General features: G+C 48.1%; 2 protein-coding genes across 4 annotated transcripts; one reads left to right on the top strand and one right to left on the bottom strand.

The window, feature by feature from the left end:
* Positions 1 to 7,362: 7,362 nt before the first annotated feature.
* gatd3 (glutamine amidotransferase class 1 domain containing 3) lies at positions 7,363 to 9,783 on the bottom strand. Of its 2 annotated transcripts, XR_009929725.1 has the most exons (6): positions 9,580 to 9,783; positions 9,382 to 9,434; positions 8,958 to 9,188; positions 8,711 to 8,803; positions 7,870 to 8,513; positions 7,363 to 7,593 (listed from the first exon to the last, which is right to left on the bottom strand). XR_009929725.1 is itself a non-coding variant. In XM_062456521.1 (5 exons), the coding sequence occupies exons 1-5, from the start codon at positions 9,691 to 9,693 to the stop codon at positions 8,327 to 8,329; spliced, it is 678 nt and encodes a 225-aa protein (XP_062312505.1). In that variant the 5' UTR covers positions 9,694 to 9,783; the 3' UTR covers positions 7,363 to 8,326. The 2 variants fall into 2 exon arrangements, 1 of the variants encoding a protein (XP_062312505.1); XM_062456521.1 differs by having other exon boundaries at positions 7,363 to 8,513.
* Positions 9,784 to 10,812: 1,029 nt separating this feature from the next.
* LOC134017160 (guanylate-binding protein 1-like) lies at positions 10,813 to 15,508 on the top strand. 2 transcript variants are annotated; one of them, XM_062456516.1, is made up of 9 exons: positions 10,815 to 11,175; positions 11,393 to 11,520; positions 12,199 to 12,308; positions 12,624 to 12,838; positions 13,086 to 13,334; positions 13,472 to 13,752; positions 13,849 to 14,061; positions 14,238 to 14,340; positions 14,585 to 15,508. In XM_062456516.1, exons 1-9 carry the CDS (start codon positions 11,004 to 11,006, stop codon positions 14,926 to 14,928), a joined length of 1,815 nt encoding a protein of 604 aa, XP_062312500.1. In that variant the 5' UTR covers positions 10,815 to 11,003; the 3' UTR covers positions 14,929 to 15,508. The 2 variants fall into 2 exon arrangements, with proteins under 2 accessions (XP_062312499.1, XP_062312500.1); XM_062456515.1 differs by having other exon boundaries at positions 10,813 to 11,175; positions 13,472 to 14,061.

The following is a 15,508-nucleotide window of genomic DNA, read 5'->3' as shown; positions in this document are numbered from 1 at the left end:
CGCCTGAACCGGCCCTCAAGCCATCCTGGCTGGTTTCTGGCTCTAGTAGCTGGTTGCTACTAACCCCAACCCCAACATAACCCCCAAATACTTGTGTTGTTGCTAAGCACCCTTTTGGTGGTTAGCCTTATAATTCAAACCTAACCCCAACCTCAACTTGCAAAGTTTTACTTACAAAGTTACAACAGTCCCTTCTATTGATAATTTACAGCTTTCTTCCAAAATGATCCTCCACTTTCACGTTTTATTTTCATTTGAATTTGTGATTTCATGACGGTTTTTGTGATTGATTCAACTTCAGTTAAAATATGTTGTTAAAGGAGGAAGGAATTTAAACCGTTATAAACACGTAGTTTGTGAACTGCACCATGACAGTAATAATTGTCTTTTGGTTGTTTCAAACAAGATGTCTTGGTCTCAGTAAGGAGGTGAAGCCCGTGCAGGTGCCTTTCTAGAGGCAGTGTGAACAGCTCTTGTGGAGAGAGACATCTGGTCTATACTCCAGCTGTACAACCTGAAGATCACACACACACACACACACACACACGCAAACCAAGAATCCACATCTCGCAGGTCTGCCTCTACACACACACACACACACACACACACACACACACACACACACACACCATTGAGAGCATTAATCCACTCCCTCTCCAGTGAGGTATTGTGTAAATGTCCAGACATGTTTTGTTGTCCGTGATTGGAGCATTCACCACAGTCCACAAACACAAGTCTGCAGCCATAGAAATACTGATCACACACCACACTCACATACACACACACACCTGGCCAGGGATGATGAGATAAAGGCTACAACTCTCTCCATCACATTGCATCTGTTATTTAAGCACACTAGCTATGGTATTCTGCTTAATATGGAATTACATTATTCACCAAATATGTTACATCAGTACATCTTATTTTGTACCACTCCTCACCCCCCACCCCCCAGCCATACACAGCCTTATCTTGTTGACCACCTAAAATGGCTGCCAGCCTTGGGACAGTGCTACATGGCTTCACAGTGTCAAAGGTCATGAAGGAGGCCAGGGAGAGGTCAGATGGACCCTGAGTGTCTCACATAGACACCCCCACACCAGACCTGCCCTTAACCTCTCTCCCCCACACCAGACCTGCCCTTAACCTCTCTCCCCCACACCAGACCTGCCCTTAACCTCTCTCCCCACACCAGACCTGCCCTTAACCTCTCTCCCCCACACCAGACCTGCCCATAACCTCTCTCCCCCACACCAGACCTGCCCTTAACCTCTCTCCCCCACACCAGACCTGCCCTTAACCTCTCTCCCCCACACCAGACCTGCCCTTAACCTCTCTCCCCCACACCAGACCTGCCCTTAACCTCTCTCCCCCACACCAGACCTGCCCATAACCTCTCTCCCCCACACCAGACCTGCCCTTAACCTCTCTCCCCCACACCAGACCTGCCCTTAACCTCTCTCCCCCACACCAGACCTGCCCTTAACCTCTCTCCCCCACACCAGACCTGCCCTTAACCTCTCTCCCCCACACCAGACCTGCCCATAACCTCTCTCCCCCACACCAGACCTGCCCTTAACCTCTCTCCCCCACACCAGACCTGCCTTAACCTCTCTCCTAACCTCATCTCCCCAACACCAGACCTGCCCTTAACCTCTCTCCCCCCACACCAGACCTGCCCTTAACCTCTCTCCCCCACACCAGACCTGCCCTTAACCTCTCTCCCCCACACCAGACCTGCCCTTAACCTCTCTCCCCCACACCAGACCTGCCCTTAACCTCTCTCCCCCACACCAGACCTGCCCTTAACCTCTCTCCCCCACACCAGACCTGCCCTTAACCTCTCTCCCCCACACCAGACCTGCCCTTAACCTCTCTCCCCCACACCAGACCTGCCCTTAACCTTTCTCCCCCACACCAGACCTGCCCTTAACCTCTCTCCCCCCACACCAGACCTGCCCTTAACCTCTCTCCCCCACACCAGACCTGCCTTAACCTCTCTCCCCCACACCAGACCTGCCCTTAACCTCTCTCCCCCACACCAGACCTGCCCTTAACCTCTCTCCTAACCTCATCTCCCCAACACCAGACCTGCCCTTACCCTCTCTCCTAACCTCATCTCCCCCACACCAGACCTGCCCTTAACCTCTCTCCCCCACACCAGACCTGCCCTTAACCTCTCTCCCCCACACCAGACCTGCCCTTAACCTCTCTCCCCCACACCAGACCTGCCCTTAACCTCTCTCCTAACCTCTCTCCTCTCCCCCACACCAGACCTGCCCTTAACCTCTCTCCTAACCCCATCTCCCCCACACCAGACCTGCCCTTAACCTCTCTCCTAACCCAATCTCCCCCACACCAGACCTGCCCTTCTCTCCTCCTCCAGAAGTGTCTTTGGTCTGGATCCTGTCTGGTCTGGACCCATGCACCGTGCCCCTGAACTTTGACCCATGGGAGAAGACCAGACTGACCACCTCATGGCTGTCATCACTTTAACAGCTTTACAGTCAACCGTATTTCCACGGACTCTGCCCCCTGGCCTGGTTGCTTGGGGAGACTGGAAAAGAGCATGTATTCAGCCTCAGTGTCGGGCGTCCCCTTACTTTGTGAGGCTGGCTCCTCATGCCAGCTTTCCCCTGTCACATTAGCGCACGTCAACAGAGCCTGCCCACAGAGAGACCAGGGCCCACAGACAAACAAACACCTTTCTTAACTCAGCACCAACCTGGCAACCCTCAAGCCAAACCTGGCAACGCTCAGGCCAAAACGTATAGTTAAACCCATATTGTTTAAAGGAACTACACTATGTTCATGGACAGTTATCCAAATCATTTGGATCGTTTGTTCATCGATTTGGGACGTCGTAAGCCCCCATTCCTCTTTTCGTTTACATGTCGGGCAGAACAAGGCACGGGTATTGGAGCCAGTGTGGAAAACCGTCTGTAAGGTGACCATGGAGACGGTGGAGAGGCAGGGAGAGGTGCAAGCAGGGAGGAGGGGGGGGTCCACAGACCCTAAAACACGACGTCCATTCAGCGCCGATGAATAACCCGACTCCACACAACCCTATGCTAATGGACGCACACCATTTAACGTGTCAAATTCACAATTCCCCCCATCCTCTCTCTCTCTCTCACTCTCTCTCTCTCTCTCTCTCTCTCTCTCTCTCTCTCTCTCTCTCTCTCTCTCTCTCTCTCTCTCTCTCTCTCTCTCTCTCTCTCTCTCTTCTCTCTCTCTCTCTCTCTCTCTCTCTCTCTCTCTCTCTCCCTCTCTCCCCTCTCTCTCACACTCTCCTACCCAAACTCTAATTGCTACATGTCTTAGTCCTTGATTGAGGGTCTTTATATGAATTAAAACCCATATTGTGGTCCTCCCCAGCCCCCACACCCCCTCCCCGCCCCTCCTCCCACCCCACCCCGTGCTTCCCGCATTGGGGCCACCTTGTGCACGTCTTGGCCACTCACCTCCCTGTCTCCAACAACCCGGCCAGCAGCATGGAGAGAGAAGGCTTTTCAGCTGCTAGCATCACCCCCCCCTCCCCACACACACACACACACACACACACACGCATCCAGACTCCTATCAACAGCACTGGAAGAATCAAAACACCCCACAGAGACTCCATGCTGGGCCCAACAAGGCGCTTCTGAGGGGCTGGTGGGGCTTGGGGTGGAGGGGCAGGAGGGGTCAGGCCTGGGCTACATTCAGGGACGTGGGTCATGCTCTTTCGGCCCCTCCACCCCCGCCCCCTACCCCCCTAGCATACCCTCCACCCCCTCCCTCTACCCTCCACCCCCACCCCTCCACACCCTTTTTGTGTGTGTGCTCTGACATACTCTACTTCAGTGACATCAGCATGTCACACTACATCACCAGCACATCCCACAAGTGGGTGATGTCTACTTAGACTTAACCCTGTGATCTGCAGCCTGGAGGCTCAGTGATCACACAGGGGAGGAAACAGATGGTGGTCGGTGTGTGGACCATGCCACCGCCAGCAGCCTGTTCTTCAGGAGGAGGAGGAAATCTGAGGAGGGGACAAGAGGAGGGTGCGTGTGTATGTGTGTGTGTGAGGTTGTGTGTGTGTGTGTGTGTGTCTATGTGTGAGGGCTGAGAATCAGGGGTAAATGTGTGGGATCGGCGCGTACCTCATCTTCCCTGCATGCCTTTCCTTTCTCCAGCCTGCTCTTGACCCTCTGCAGACGCCAGGCAGCCTAATCCTCTGATCAGGCATGCCGGAGGAGAGGCCCTCCACCACCAGGAACTCCCTCTCTCTCTCTTTCTCTCCCACACTCTCTCTCTCCCTCTCTCTCTCTTCCTTTATTTCCCTCTCTCTCCTTTTCTCTCCCTCTCTCTCTCTCCCTGTCTCTGTCTTCCTTCCTCTCTCTCACCATCTCCCTCTCCCTTCTTTTCTCTCCCTCTCTCTCTCTCCCTGTCTCTATCTTCCTCCCTCTCTCTCACCATCTCTCTCTTTATCTCTCTTTCTTTCTCTGACCAGTAGATTGTGTCAGAGCCCCACTTGTACACTAATGCACCGGCCCTCCCTATTGTTGCCAAGGGCTAGAGGTAAAGGGGACGCCCTGGACACCCCCCCCACCCCCACCCGTCACCACCCCCGCCCAATAATCCCCACCACTAACACCCCCCCCCCCCCCCGCCCGACCATGAGAGAGGAAAGAGACAGAGACAGAGAGACAGAGAGACAGAGAGAGAGAGAGAGAGAGAGAGAGAGACAGAGACAGAGACAGAGACAGAGACAGAGACAGAGACAGAGACAGAGACAGAGACAGAGAGAGAGAGAGAGAGAGAGAGAGAGAGAGAGAGAGACAGAGACAGAGACAGAGACAGAGACAGAGACAGAGACAGAGACAGAGAGAGAGAGAGAGAGAGAGAGAGAGAGAGAGAGAGAGAGAGAGAGAGAGAGAAACAAAATTCCATTCTTCACACTGCTATTGGACAGGTCCACCATGTCAGGTTCAAGTTTCGACCCACCCTGTAGGACAAAGGCCAGGGTGAATGGACTAACTTTGGGAAACGGGGGCGTCGAGGTAGGAGGGTGCTCGGCACACAAACACTTAACACTTCTCTCCCTGTGAAGGCCGCGGTGGCCCCAAATCCTCACATTTGTCCAGACAAATTGGCTGGACCCAGGGTCTTGTTTGCAGAGCTCTGCTGGACTAGTGAAGAGGGGCAGGGGGCAGGGAGAGAATGCCCCTTCAGCAGAGCCTGGCTCATGGGAACAGAGTAACTAGGTGTCCTGGTCTAACACTGGGCCTCACAGGACGCCTCTAGCTGGGTCCCCGCATCGCAGCCCAGCCCGTTTGAAAACTTGAATTTGGTTGCATTAAAAATAATAAACTTCAGAAGTTGTAGAAATTGTTTTCGGGAGTTAACGTGTTTGTATTACGAAGAGACCTAAAACTAGTCTTGTAATGTCTTCAGATACACTTTTTATGGATGGTAAAATATACGGTAATTCTGGTCCATCAAAACAAATTTGAGCTATTACAGGGAAAATCACTATCTCTAACGTCAACAACTTCAAACAGTCCCTGTTCCTCTGTTGTAGCAGCAGATTGACTCCGGTGGGGGGGTGAACCTGCTCATGCTTGGCAGGGGCGTCTTTCTGACTGGTCTGGGGGTCCTGACCACGAATGGACCCAATACACCTCCTGTTGGACCCAATACACCTCCTGTTGGGACTCATTAAGAGGAGAATCACCCAACATCGGCGGACAGAGTGTATCCTTGAGCGTGAAGTGTCTGTTCTGCTTGAGGGTGTGTGTGTGTGAGAGAGTGTGTGTGTGAGAGCGTGTGTATTCGTGAGTGTGCAAGAGCGTGTGTGTGTTTGTGAGTGTGTGAGAGCGTGTGTGAGAGTGTGTGTGTGTGAGTGTGTGTGTGTGTGTGGAAGGGAGCACCTCTCAGGAAATGACAGTGTCGCTGGGGTGTGTCTGAGAGGGTCCAGTGTAGCGTGGTGCCATACGAGACCCGGGCTGGAGCCTCCACCGCTAATCCTGTTTGGGGGCTTCACGCTCCCCGTGGGGCCTAGTGAGACCCCCAACATCAGCTCCCCTGGGGGAAGGGTGTCCAAGGGGCTATCTGGACCGTACCATCCATGTCAGAGGGGTGGTAAAACACCCAAACGAACCATTGCAGGTAAATGCTTGATAGGATTTGGAATTTCAAATAAAAGAATTTATTGAATGATGAATGTGGAAATCCAACGTAGATCTCCCTCGCGGTCGGATGAAAGTTCAGAGCGTCACAGGATTTCTCTTCGTCCTCGAACACGCAAACACGTCCCCAGCTGGTGAGCAAGCAGGGGTTGAATACCGAGTATGTCATTTCCTGTCTGTCTGACTGTCTTTTCGCACATCCATTACAAGAAAGCAATTGAAGGTTTTCCCCACAAATACCACGTAACGTTCCGCCTCAGATGTGAAAGGGGATTAGGAGGAGGGAGACGGGTGCTGAGGTAGAGGTGATGGGGTTGGAGGAGGGAGACGGGTGCTGAGGTAGAGGTGATGGGGTTGGAGGAGGGAGACGGGTGCTGAGGTAGAGGTGATGGGGTTGGAGGAGGGAGACGGGTGCTGAGGTAGAGGTGATGGGGTTGGAGGAGGGAGACGGGTGCTGAGGTAGAGGTGATGGGGTTGGAGGAGGGAGACGGGTGCTGAGGTAGAGGTGATGGGGTTGGAGGAGGGAGACGGGTGCTGAGGTAGAGGTGATGGGGTTGGAGGAGGGAGACGGGTGCTGAGGTAGAGGTGATGGGGTTGCGACCCCACCCTCCTCACAGGTCCCCATCGCCTCACAAGAGGGTGAGCTCACCTCAGAGCACCTGTCAATCACTGCCTGGAGGCCCCGCCCACGACAATCATCCCTTGCTCTCGTCCGCTCACTGGACACACAGTCTGATTAGCACATTCCTCTGCAGCGGTCTGGAGTCTGAGGGAAAAGCTGCCTTTTCTACATCCACTGACTCCCTGGATATTCTCAACCCTCCAAACGGTCGTGTTAGAGAATCACAGTACATCCGATGAACGGATTTCTCAGAGAACCATGTATTCCTCAATAAACAGTATTTCCCCCCCCCCTCTCTCCTCCCCAAGTATCACTCAGCGCCATGACCCAATGAATCAGCAGACAAACTAAATTAGCATTGATGCTATTTCTCTGTTTGTGAGAATTAGGTTATGATGCTTTGCATGTGGGAATGTGGGGCATGCCAACACACACACACACACACACACACACACAGACACACACGTCTTGTCAGACCCCTTGAGTCAGACTACAAAAACTCTAATCCTCTTTTCTACAGCAGTCGTGTAAAAGACAGCTCCAGTTAAACAAAAACTTAACACGTTAATTTTCTCACTGTTTTATTGTTCAAACGTTCACCTATACAAAGTCTCTGTCGTCTTTGACATCAGGAAAAAATACACTCTCGACTTGAAGCTCTTCTCTTAGTGCAAATCTACTTCCTGCTTTAAGGAAACATGGTTCATGAAATCCCATTTCTGTACTCTTTATAGCTTATTTACCCAGAAACACTTTGCTGGCTCGGTTGGATTTGGACTGGATATGATAGAGGAACTGCAACAAGTTTGCACTGATGTACTGATGGTCTTTGATCGCCCTCTAGTGTATACGATAGGTAATGCCACAATATCAAACATGATGGATTTAGTCTCTTAATACACAAGTCCTGAAGACAATGCGAGTCCAAATTTAAAACAGATCATCAAGAATTTAACAAAATAATTCACATAATCGACTGATTATCAAGCTTATGAGACTACTTTAGTCAAGACCTGCAACTGACAAAACACTCATTCTACTTAAATGAACATGTTTTACGGTATAACCGACCTGTAGAACAGAGCTTGACGGTTTGGTCGATATGAACTGACATTCTCCTGTCCTCTTAGACACCGAACCAGAGCTGCCGTCTCTCTCTCTCCGTGCTTTATTTCCCGCTGAGTTTCAGGACGTCGGTCACCATGGCTCCGATGCCGTCGAAGATGTGATGCAGCTGTGTGTCGCACATGAAGGCTGGTGATGTCACCACCTTGTTCTTCTGGTCCACATGGACCTCGTGACGCACAAAGGTCAAGGGTCAACACACAAACACAAGGGAGAAGTGGCTGATTTGGCAATAACCCCCTTGTGAACGACACAACGCTACGTACAAAACTTCACAACATCCATACCGTCACGCCCTAGAGAAACTCAAACATGCTCATATCCAAGCCAACCACACAGAAACGACCCTACCCCCAAACGACTCTACGCTGTAATGTGAGAAGGCCAGACGGGTTGAAAGCTGTCATCCTGGCTGACCAGAGGTGAAGGATATGGTGACCTCCTTGACACAGTGTCTGGCCCCGAGAGCCTTGATGGCCTGGGCCGTGCCAGCGTAGGGCCAGCGGCCCTCCTCCTCCTCCTCGTGGCCCACCGTGACTTCCACACCTGGAAGCAGCTTCGCCGCCAGCACTGGAGCGATGCAGCAGAGTCTGGGTGGGGAGGGAGGGAGGGAAACAAATTTGTGAAGATTTTTTTTTACAAACAAATTCATGCAAATAAAAAAACTATTGAATTGAGGTAGAAAGCATGGCATATCAAGGGCTCTCAGTCTCTACAGGTCCTTAGCGCCACCTGTGTTCCTTCGCAGGGAGAGAGAGCTACAGCAGTGTGATAACAATCCACTTACCCAATGGGTTTGCCTGCTTTGTGGAACTCCTTGACGACGCGCTCAACATCCTGGTTCACCTTGAAGTCTGGCCCGTCCACCGCAAATGACGACCTGAAGAACAACCAAAGGTCAGACCAGGGAAGAACGACAGGAAATCAAGCGTCAGCCTAAAATTCTCCACTAGTTTCACCATTTAGAATGAGGTAAATCAGTCCAATTAGACTTGTGAATCGACCCAGAAAAACAACAAAGTTGAGACACTTACAGATTCTTTGCAGCCCCAAAGCCCCCTGGGAAGATGACGGCGTCATGGTTGGTGACGCTCAGCTTGGCCAGGTCTGTGACGTTGCCCCGGGCAATACGAGCAGACTCCGTCAGGACGTTTCTGGACTCCTCTGCCGGTTGGCCCTTGCTGTGGTCAATCACATGCATCTGGGAGACGTCAGGGGCATACATCTGGACCTCGGCTCCACCCCTGCTCAGATGCACCAGGATCCTGAGAAATACAAAACAAACTGTCTCAAAACAAACCGTCTGAGAGTCAAGTTTTCTCTAAGCTGTGGTGAATGTATCTAGCAGTGTATGGTAACGCAAAGTAGTCGCCTGAATAGGCCACATTTCCACCAGTAATTTACAAGCGTTTGATCTGCAAGTCATTTGAATATAATCAGAAAAAGGCCGTAACTCACGCTGATGCTTCGTGGATTTCAGTTCCATCATACACGCCACAGCCTGACAGCACCTGTCAATATAATATACTCGTGTGGGTGGATTAACTTAGTTTGTCAAGGAAAGCTGTACTACAATCACAGTGGTTTTAGTTACAGTACAAGCAGTTTGGTAGGTGGATCCAGCTAACTATGGCTACCAGCTAGTAGGCTACTTACAACTGCAACTTTAGCCCCGTAGCAGGTGGCGCCCGTGTGGAATCCCGCATTTATAGTTTGGGTTTTCAACAGGTATGCCGCTGATTTGAATGCTTGTGATCTTAATGCAAACATTTTGATCAAACCGTACAACTTCGGTGTGACAAAACTGCACCACACGTTGGACTGCTGTCAGCGAGGGGGCAGCAGTCACATGCAAGGTCACGTTTAAGTACGATGCCTTAAAAATACAATTACTTTTTTAAATAAATCAAGACATTTAAAGCATCTGTCAACATTTCCCTTTAATGGCACTGTCAGGTAAATTATTTAACATGTCTTAAAAAAAATCTAATAAACTGTCAAGTTTCATTGTCGTAACATTATGTAAAGATACCTCTGTGTTTTGGTTGTACACTGTTAGCCTACATTGTAAAATAATTCAATGCACAAGTGTAGACATATTACGGTAAATTCTTCTGCTGTTTTGGGATTGTGTGGCATGGATACCGTACTAGCGCCACCATGTGTAAGTGGACGTAGGTTTTTAGTCGGATTGGTATTTTGTCCTGTGGATACTTTAAATTAATGATAAACATCCCATAATTTCTTTTTTTGTACTGTATTCACTAAGGGTTGTCATTCCCCAACCAAGATACAGTCGTTTTTACATAGAAAATAATCGTGTTAGGAATATTTAATTTTCACGCACCACTCAAAGCAAAAGCTACAGACCATTTCAATTGCAGTATTTCAATATCTTTGAGAGTAGATATTGTGGTCATGTTTGTCTGATGTTTTCCAAAGCGACATACAAACAGTATTCATCATCAACTTCGAAACCACAAAATTCCCCTCTCTCTCTCTTTTAATTTTAAGTTTTAATTCTTCTCAGGCAGAACTTGCATCATCTCTTCCCTGGTCCCAGCGAGGTGCTGTGTTTCTCCCTGTGCGTTCTTGTTAGCTACACCAGCAGACCTGTTTACCATAGTTAACGCTATTCTGCACCACCCAGGGAAACCTGCCTTGTTAGTGGCATCCTGCAATCGCACACAGTTCCCTACACCTTATTTAGCCTCTATTCCCAAAGCACCCTCGTTAGCTACACTATCCTCTCTCTCACACACACACACTCTCTCTCTCTCTCTCTCTCTCCACAGTCTATCTCAAACTGTCAGACCCCCCCCCCCCCCCCCCCTTTCCAAAGCGGCCATCAGTACGCAACTTTCCGGGCTTCCTTGTTAATCCAGCGTTCGACAACACCGCAGTACAAAATATTTTGTTGCGCACAGCTTCAGACGTCTTAGCAGAGGTCTACTACCAAATTGGTATACTACCAAATTGAAATTCAGGGCTACTACCAAATTGTGGTCTACTAGCAAATTGTCTGTACGAAGTTTGCAATCTAACGTGTGATTAGAGAATCTCGCATCTATATTTAAGCAATGGATTTACCAAAGTGCCTGATCGACAACGTGGATGGTGTGCTTCGACCTGTCCCAGATGCCATCGACCACCTTATGACGATCCGTCAGCCCGTCGTCGTAGTGTCGGTGGTCGGGTTGTACCGCACCGGCAAGTCTTACCTCATGAACAAGCTGGCTGGCAGGAATGACGGTGAGTAAATCGTGCAGACCAGCTAATAAAAATGAAAAACAAAAAAACTGTTATACTTCAGGTAATAATGTAAGAGTATTGTGTACCCATGAGCAATTCACTTATAGTTGTACAAGTTCAAATGTATTAAAGTCCTACACGGCCCCTCATATAATTGGCCTGGGTCTGTTTATGTTCATATGTATTTTGATATTTTTCTAAATTATTGTAATTTCAGGATTTGCTTTGGGAGCCACCATACAGTCCAAGACTAAGGGCATCTGGATGTGGTGTGTGCCTCATCCTAAACTAGCTGACCAAACTCTGGTGCTGCTGGACACAGAGGGACTAGGGGACGTAGAGAAGGTGAGGGGGGGAAATTGACTATTTCCTCTCTTGTCATCCCTACATTAGAAAATGGTGTTACAATGACTGAACCATGTACAATGACAAAACAAACAAGCATTAAAGCCCAATTTATACTTAGGTCGCAGACACTTTTGAAAAGGTCGCCGACAGAAATGACGTCTCGGTCGACACTTTTAACCGTCGCTTAGAAGTGTCGCCTACCAGGAGAAATTTCTACTGGCGCTGATGTCGTCACATAGTGAAAAATTTAAATTGTCAGTTTCTCCGATTGATCACCATGGCTACAAAGCGTTAACAATGTAACCATAGCAATGAATGTAACGGTAAAATTATTCTGTTTACGTCACGCGAACCTTGAGCACAGGCGACTGTTTGCCGAAGTATAAATGCAGCAGCCTGAGCCACACTTTTTTTTTTTCATCGGCGACAATTTCAAAAGTGTCGGCAACTTAAGTATAAATTAAGCTTTACAGTTCTCCAAATGTGTTTAGGCTACATGTACAGTACATTTATTATGAAAGAATTGCAGGTGATGAAAATGTAGAATCAATATCAAGTTTGCTTTATTTGTCATTTCACCATAAGCAGAACAATACAGACACAGTCTCAGGTTTCAAGATTTCCTTAGACAGGCCACTGTGTGGGGCTCTAATTCTGAATGCATTTTTGTCTCAGGGAGATTCCAAGAACGATGCCTGGATTTTCTCCCTGGCTATTCTGCTCAGCAGCACTCTGGTCTATAACAGTCGAGGGACCATAGACAACCAGGCTGTGGAGAACCTCCAGTATCCTTCCAGTTTATAAACATGATATCCCTGGTCTGCTTCGGAAACTCCCTTGGTGGTTTTATAAAGAGGAAGGGGATGTTTGTCCGTTCATTTTGAAACTGAAAGTGAATTTCTTTTACACAATGTCCTGGACAGTCTGGAATGTGCGTCTGCTCCCTGTGTCTCATGATCAAACCAAGTCAGACCGAAACTGAAACTAAGATCCACTGCTGACAAAGGTCAGGTCCATGGGGGAGCTAGTGTAAACTAGTGTAGATATTTTAAAACATCGCCTATCATTATTCCCTGTTCTTATCCTTATCCAGATGCCAGCTATGTGAAGGAGCTGTCAGAGAGAATCAAGGTGAAGTCCCCCAGCCATGCTTCATCCAGTGAGGAGGATGAGGAGGAGGGAGGGGATGCCCAGTTTGTCCAGTTCTTTCCTAACTTTGTCTGGGCAGTCAGAGATTTTACTCTGAACCTCAACATTGATGGTAAAGACGTGACTGCAGACGGGTATCTGGAGCACTCTCTGGAACTCAAGAAAGGTATTCATTACGGGTGGAGGGGATATAGGGCATATTATTGTTGTTAAAACTTAAGAGAGAACTCAAGGCAAAAAGCCACCTTCAACAAAACAGTTCCTGGAAAGCTGAGATAAAGCTTAATTGAAATCTGAATACAGATAATGAAGTACTACCTTTTTATTATTGATTAAAAAAAATATTGTTTTGTTAAGTTACTTTTGCAGGGCTGTAAAGTTATGAAAGTTAACATGTTGTATACTTATCACAGGTACGGCCACAAATACGAAGATCATGAACTACAACCTCCCACGGGAGTGCATCCGCAACTACTTCCCCACACGCAAGTGCTTCGTGTTCCCGATCCCTACTTCCTCTGCAAACATGTCCCGACTGGAGTCCATAGATGAGAAGGAGCTCTGCCAAGGCTTCAGGGAGACCGCAGACACTTTCTGCAACTACATTTTCCAGATGAGCCGCGTGAAAACTGTCAAAGGGGGTGTAGAAGTTACTGGTAGAAGTAAGTCAGATAAGCTAGCTACTACAGCACAACATACATAGTCAATAGAAAATTCAATCAGTTGAGCTACTCTAAGACAATTAATGCAATACACATTCAAGAATATGTCAGTCTGAAATATCGGTCAATGCTTGCAGTGCTTGGCCACTTGGTCAAGATGTATGTGGAGACCATCTCCCAGGGAAAAGTTCCCTGTCTGGAGAACGTGGTGCTGGCCGTGGCCCAGATAGAGAACCAGGCAGCGGTGGAGGAGGGGCTGAAGCTGTACCAGAGCTGCATGGAGCCGCTGAAGACCCGGTTCCCAGTGGACATGGACCAGATGTCAGATCAACACCAACGCGCTGACCAGCAGGCCACCCAAGAGTTCATGAACCGTTCCTTTAAAGACGAAAATGGGGATTTCGGGGAAATCTTGCACGTAAGAGCAATGCAAAATGATTATTGCTTAGATAAACTACAATACAATGTGTGTACTTTAGTTGTGGTTGTTTTGTTCTTGTCTGACCTCTTCCAGAATGGTATTACGAAGCACTACGAGGAACTTCTGACCCAAAATGGGGAAGCCTCAGAGAAGAAGTGTCAGGATCTGCTGAGGGATCTCTCCGCTCCGGTCTCACAGAAGATCCAGGACGGGTTCTTTGCCAAACCAGGTGGCTACCAGCTTTACTGTGATCTCCACGACAATTTGGTGGCACAGTATCGTTCCACACCTAACAAAGGAATCCAGGTAAGAATGTGAATCCCTGTGTGGAAAATATGAAAAAGCGATACCTTAAACTCTCCTTTGTGATATGCTTCATAGGAACTTGAGCTTATCACCGTTTATCATGGGACTGTACCACAATATTTATTCAGATTTTTAAATGATCGTTAAAGCAGCTTGCTCATGTCTGGTCTCTGCAGGCTGAGGAGGTTCTGGAGCGGTTCCTGAAGGAGAAGAGTGTTGAGTCCAACTCCATCTTACAAGCTGACCAGAAACTTACTGACAGCGAGAAGAGGATCCATGGTAAGACCTTTGCCGCTGAGTTTGGGGCCACAACAAGGAAGTTTCCAAACCAAACCAAAGTTTAATTCTCAATCTGAAACTAGCCTGCATAGGAACTGTCATCCAATGAGATGTTCATCAGGAATGATGTGAGCAAAATGAATGTTTCAGCGTATCATTTTACAGTTTTGCTTTTATGCTGTGTTCTTTAGCTTACTTTAACTGCGATGGTCAACGTAAATGTTTTCTTTCTGGATTCCACCAGAGGAGAAGGAGAAAGCTGCTTTGCTGGAGCAGGAGAAGAAAGCTACAGAGAAGAAATATGAAGAGATGGAGCTCAAAATGGAGGACGATCGCAGGAGCCAGGAGGAGAAGATGAAGAAGATGGAGCAGAAAATGAATGAGGAGTTTAGCCAACAGCAGAAGGAGTTCAACATGGCTTTAGAATGTAAGCTGAGGCAGCAGAGGGATCTTCTAGAGAAGGGTCACAAGGAGAAGGCTGACGCAATGGGGATGGAAATAACAGGGTTAAAACAGGAGGTATCCGGGCTGAAGGCTAGGTTTATGAAACCCATTCAGGCGGTGAAAAAAAAATGTGTTATTTCCTAAAAGCCATATAGGAGGCAGCACCATAGGGTCATCTCCTGCATGTCTTCTCTGCTCTCTCTTCCTCCTCTCTCTGTCATTCTTTCACTGTCAATCAAAATAAATGTAAGTTAAGATGAATGTTAGAATGTTAAGATTGCAGTTGATGTTCCAGACATTATCTGCCAATATAAGGCAAGTACACCCATTGTTTGTGCTGTTTTACATGTGTAGCCTTTGTGAATTGGCTAAACTGACTCCTCAAGTATACAGACCACCCGTGCCTGCTGCTGACTGCTAGCCTGTCTGTTACTGCAACGTCATGGAGATGAGACTTGAATCCATTACAGATTTAAGACAACAAATGTCAACAGTCTTTTGTCACATTTAATGTAATTTCTTCATTGTCTTTACCTATGTTTGAGTTGCAGTAATATCTTGACGCAAATTCACATAATTTCCATTTTGTTTTTGAATGTTTCTTGGAATACCAATAATTGTGACATGCATATTTTTTTATAACAATTACAAAATATATTTATTGGTAACTATTGTGTCTTTTAACATGAACTCAATAAAATATTGACCTTTTAGGGTGCTAAAA

This window comes from Osmerus eperlanus, chromosome 3 (genome assembly GCF_963692335.1).
Source record: "Osmerus eperlanus chromosome 3, fOsmEpe2.1, whole genome shotgun sequence".
Classification (NCBI taxonomy): Eukaryota; Metazoa; Chordata; class Actinopteri; order Osmeriformes; family Osmeridae; genus Osmerus; species Osmerus eperlanus.
This window is presented reverse-complemented; position numbering and strand designations above follow the sequence as displayed.

Coding starts and splice junctions, on each gene's coding strand:
- gatd3 (XM_062456521.1), bottom strand. CDS start 9,693: ATGTTTGCATTAAGATCACAAGCATTCAAATCAGCGGCATACCTGTTG. Junction 9,189..9,381: donor GAAATCCACGAAGCATCAGC/GTGAGTTACGGC, acceptor TGTATTTCTCAG/GATCCTGGTGCATCTGAGCA. Junction 8,514..8,710: donor AAAGCAGGCAAACCCATTGG/GTAAGTGGATTG, acceptor CTCCCCACCCAG/ACTCTGCTGCATCGCTCCAG.
- LOC134017160 (XM_062456515.1), top strand. CDS start 11,004: ATGGATTTACCAAAGTGCCTGATCGACAACGTGGATGGTGTGCTTCGA. Junction 11,176..11,392: donor GCTGGCTGGCAGGAATGACG/GTGAGTAAATCG, acceptor TTGTAATTTCAG/GATTTGCTTTGGGAGCCACC. Junction 12,839..13,085: donor CTCTCTGGAACTCAAGAAAG/GTATTCATTACG, acceptor TACTTATCACAG/GTACGGCCACAAATACGAAG.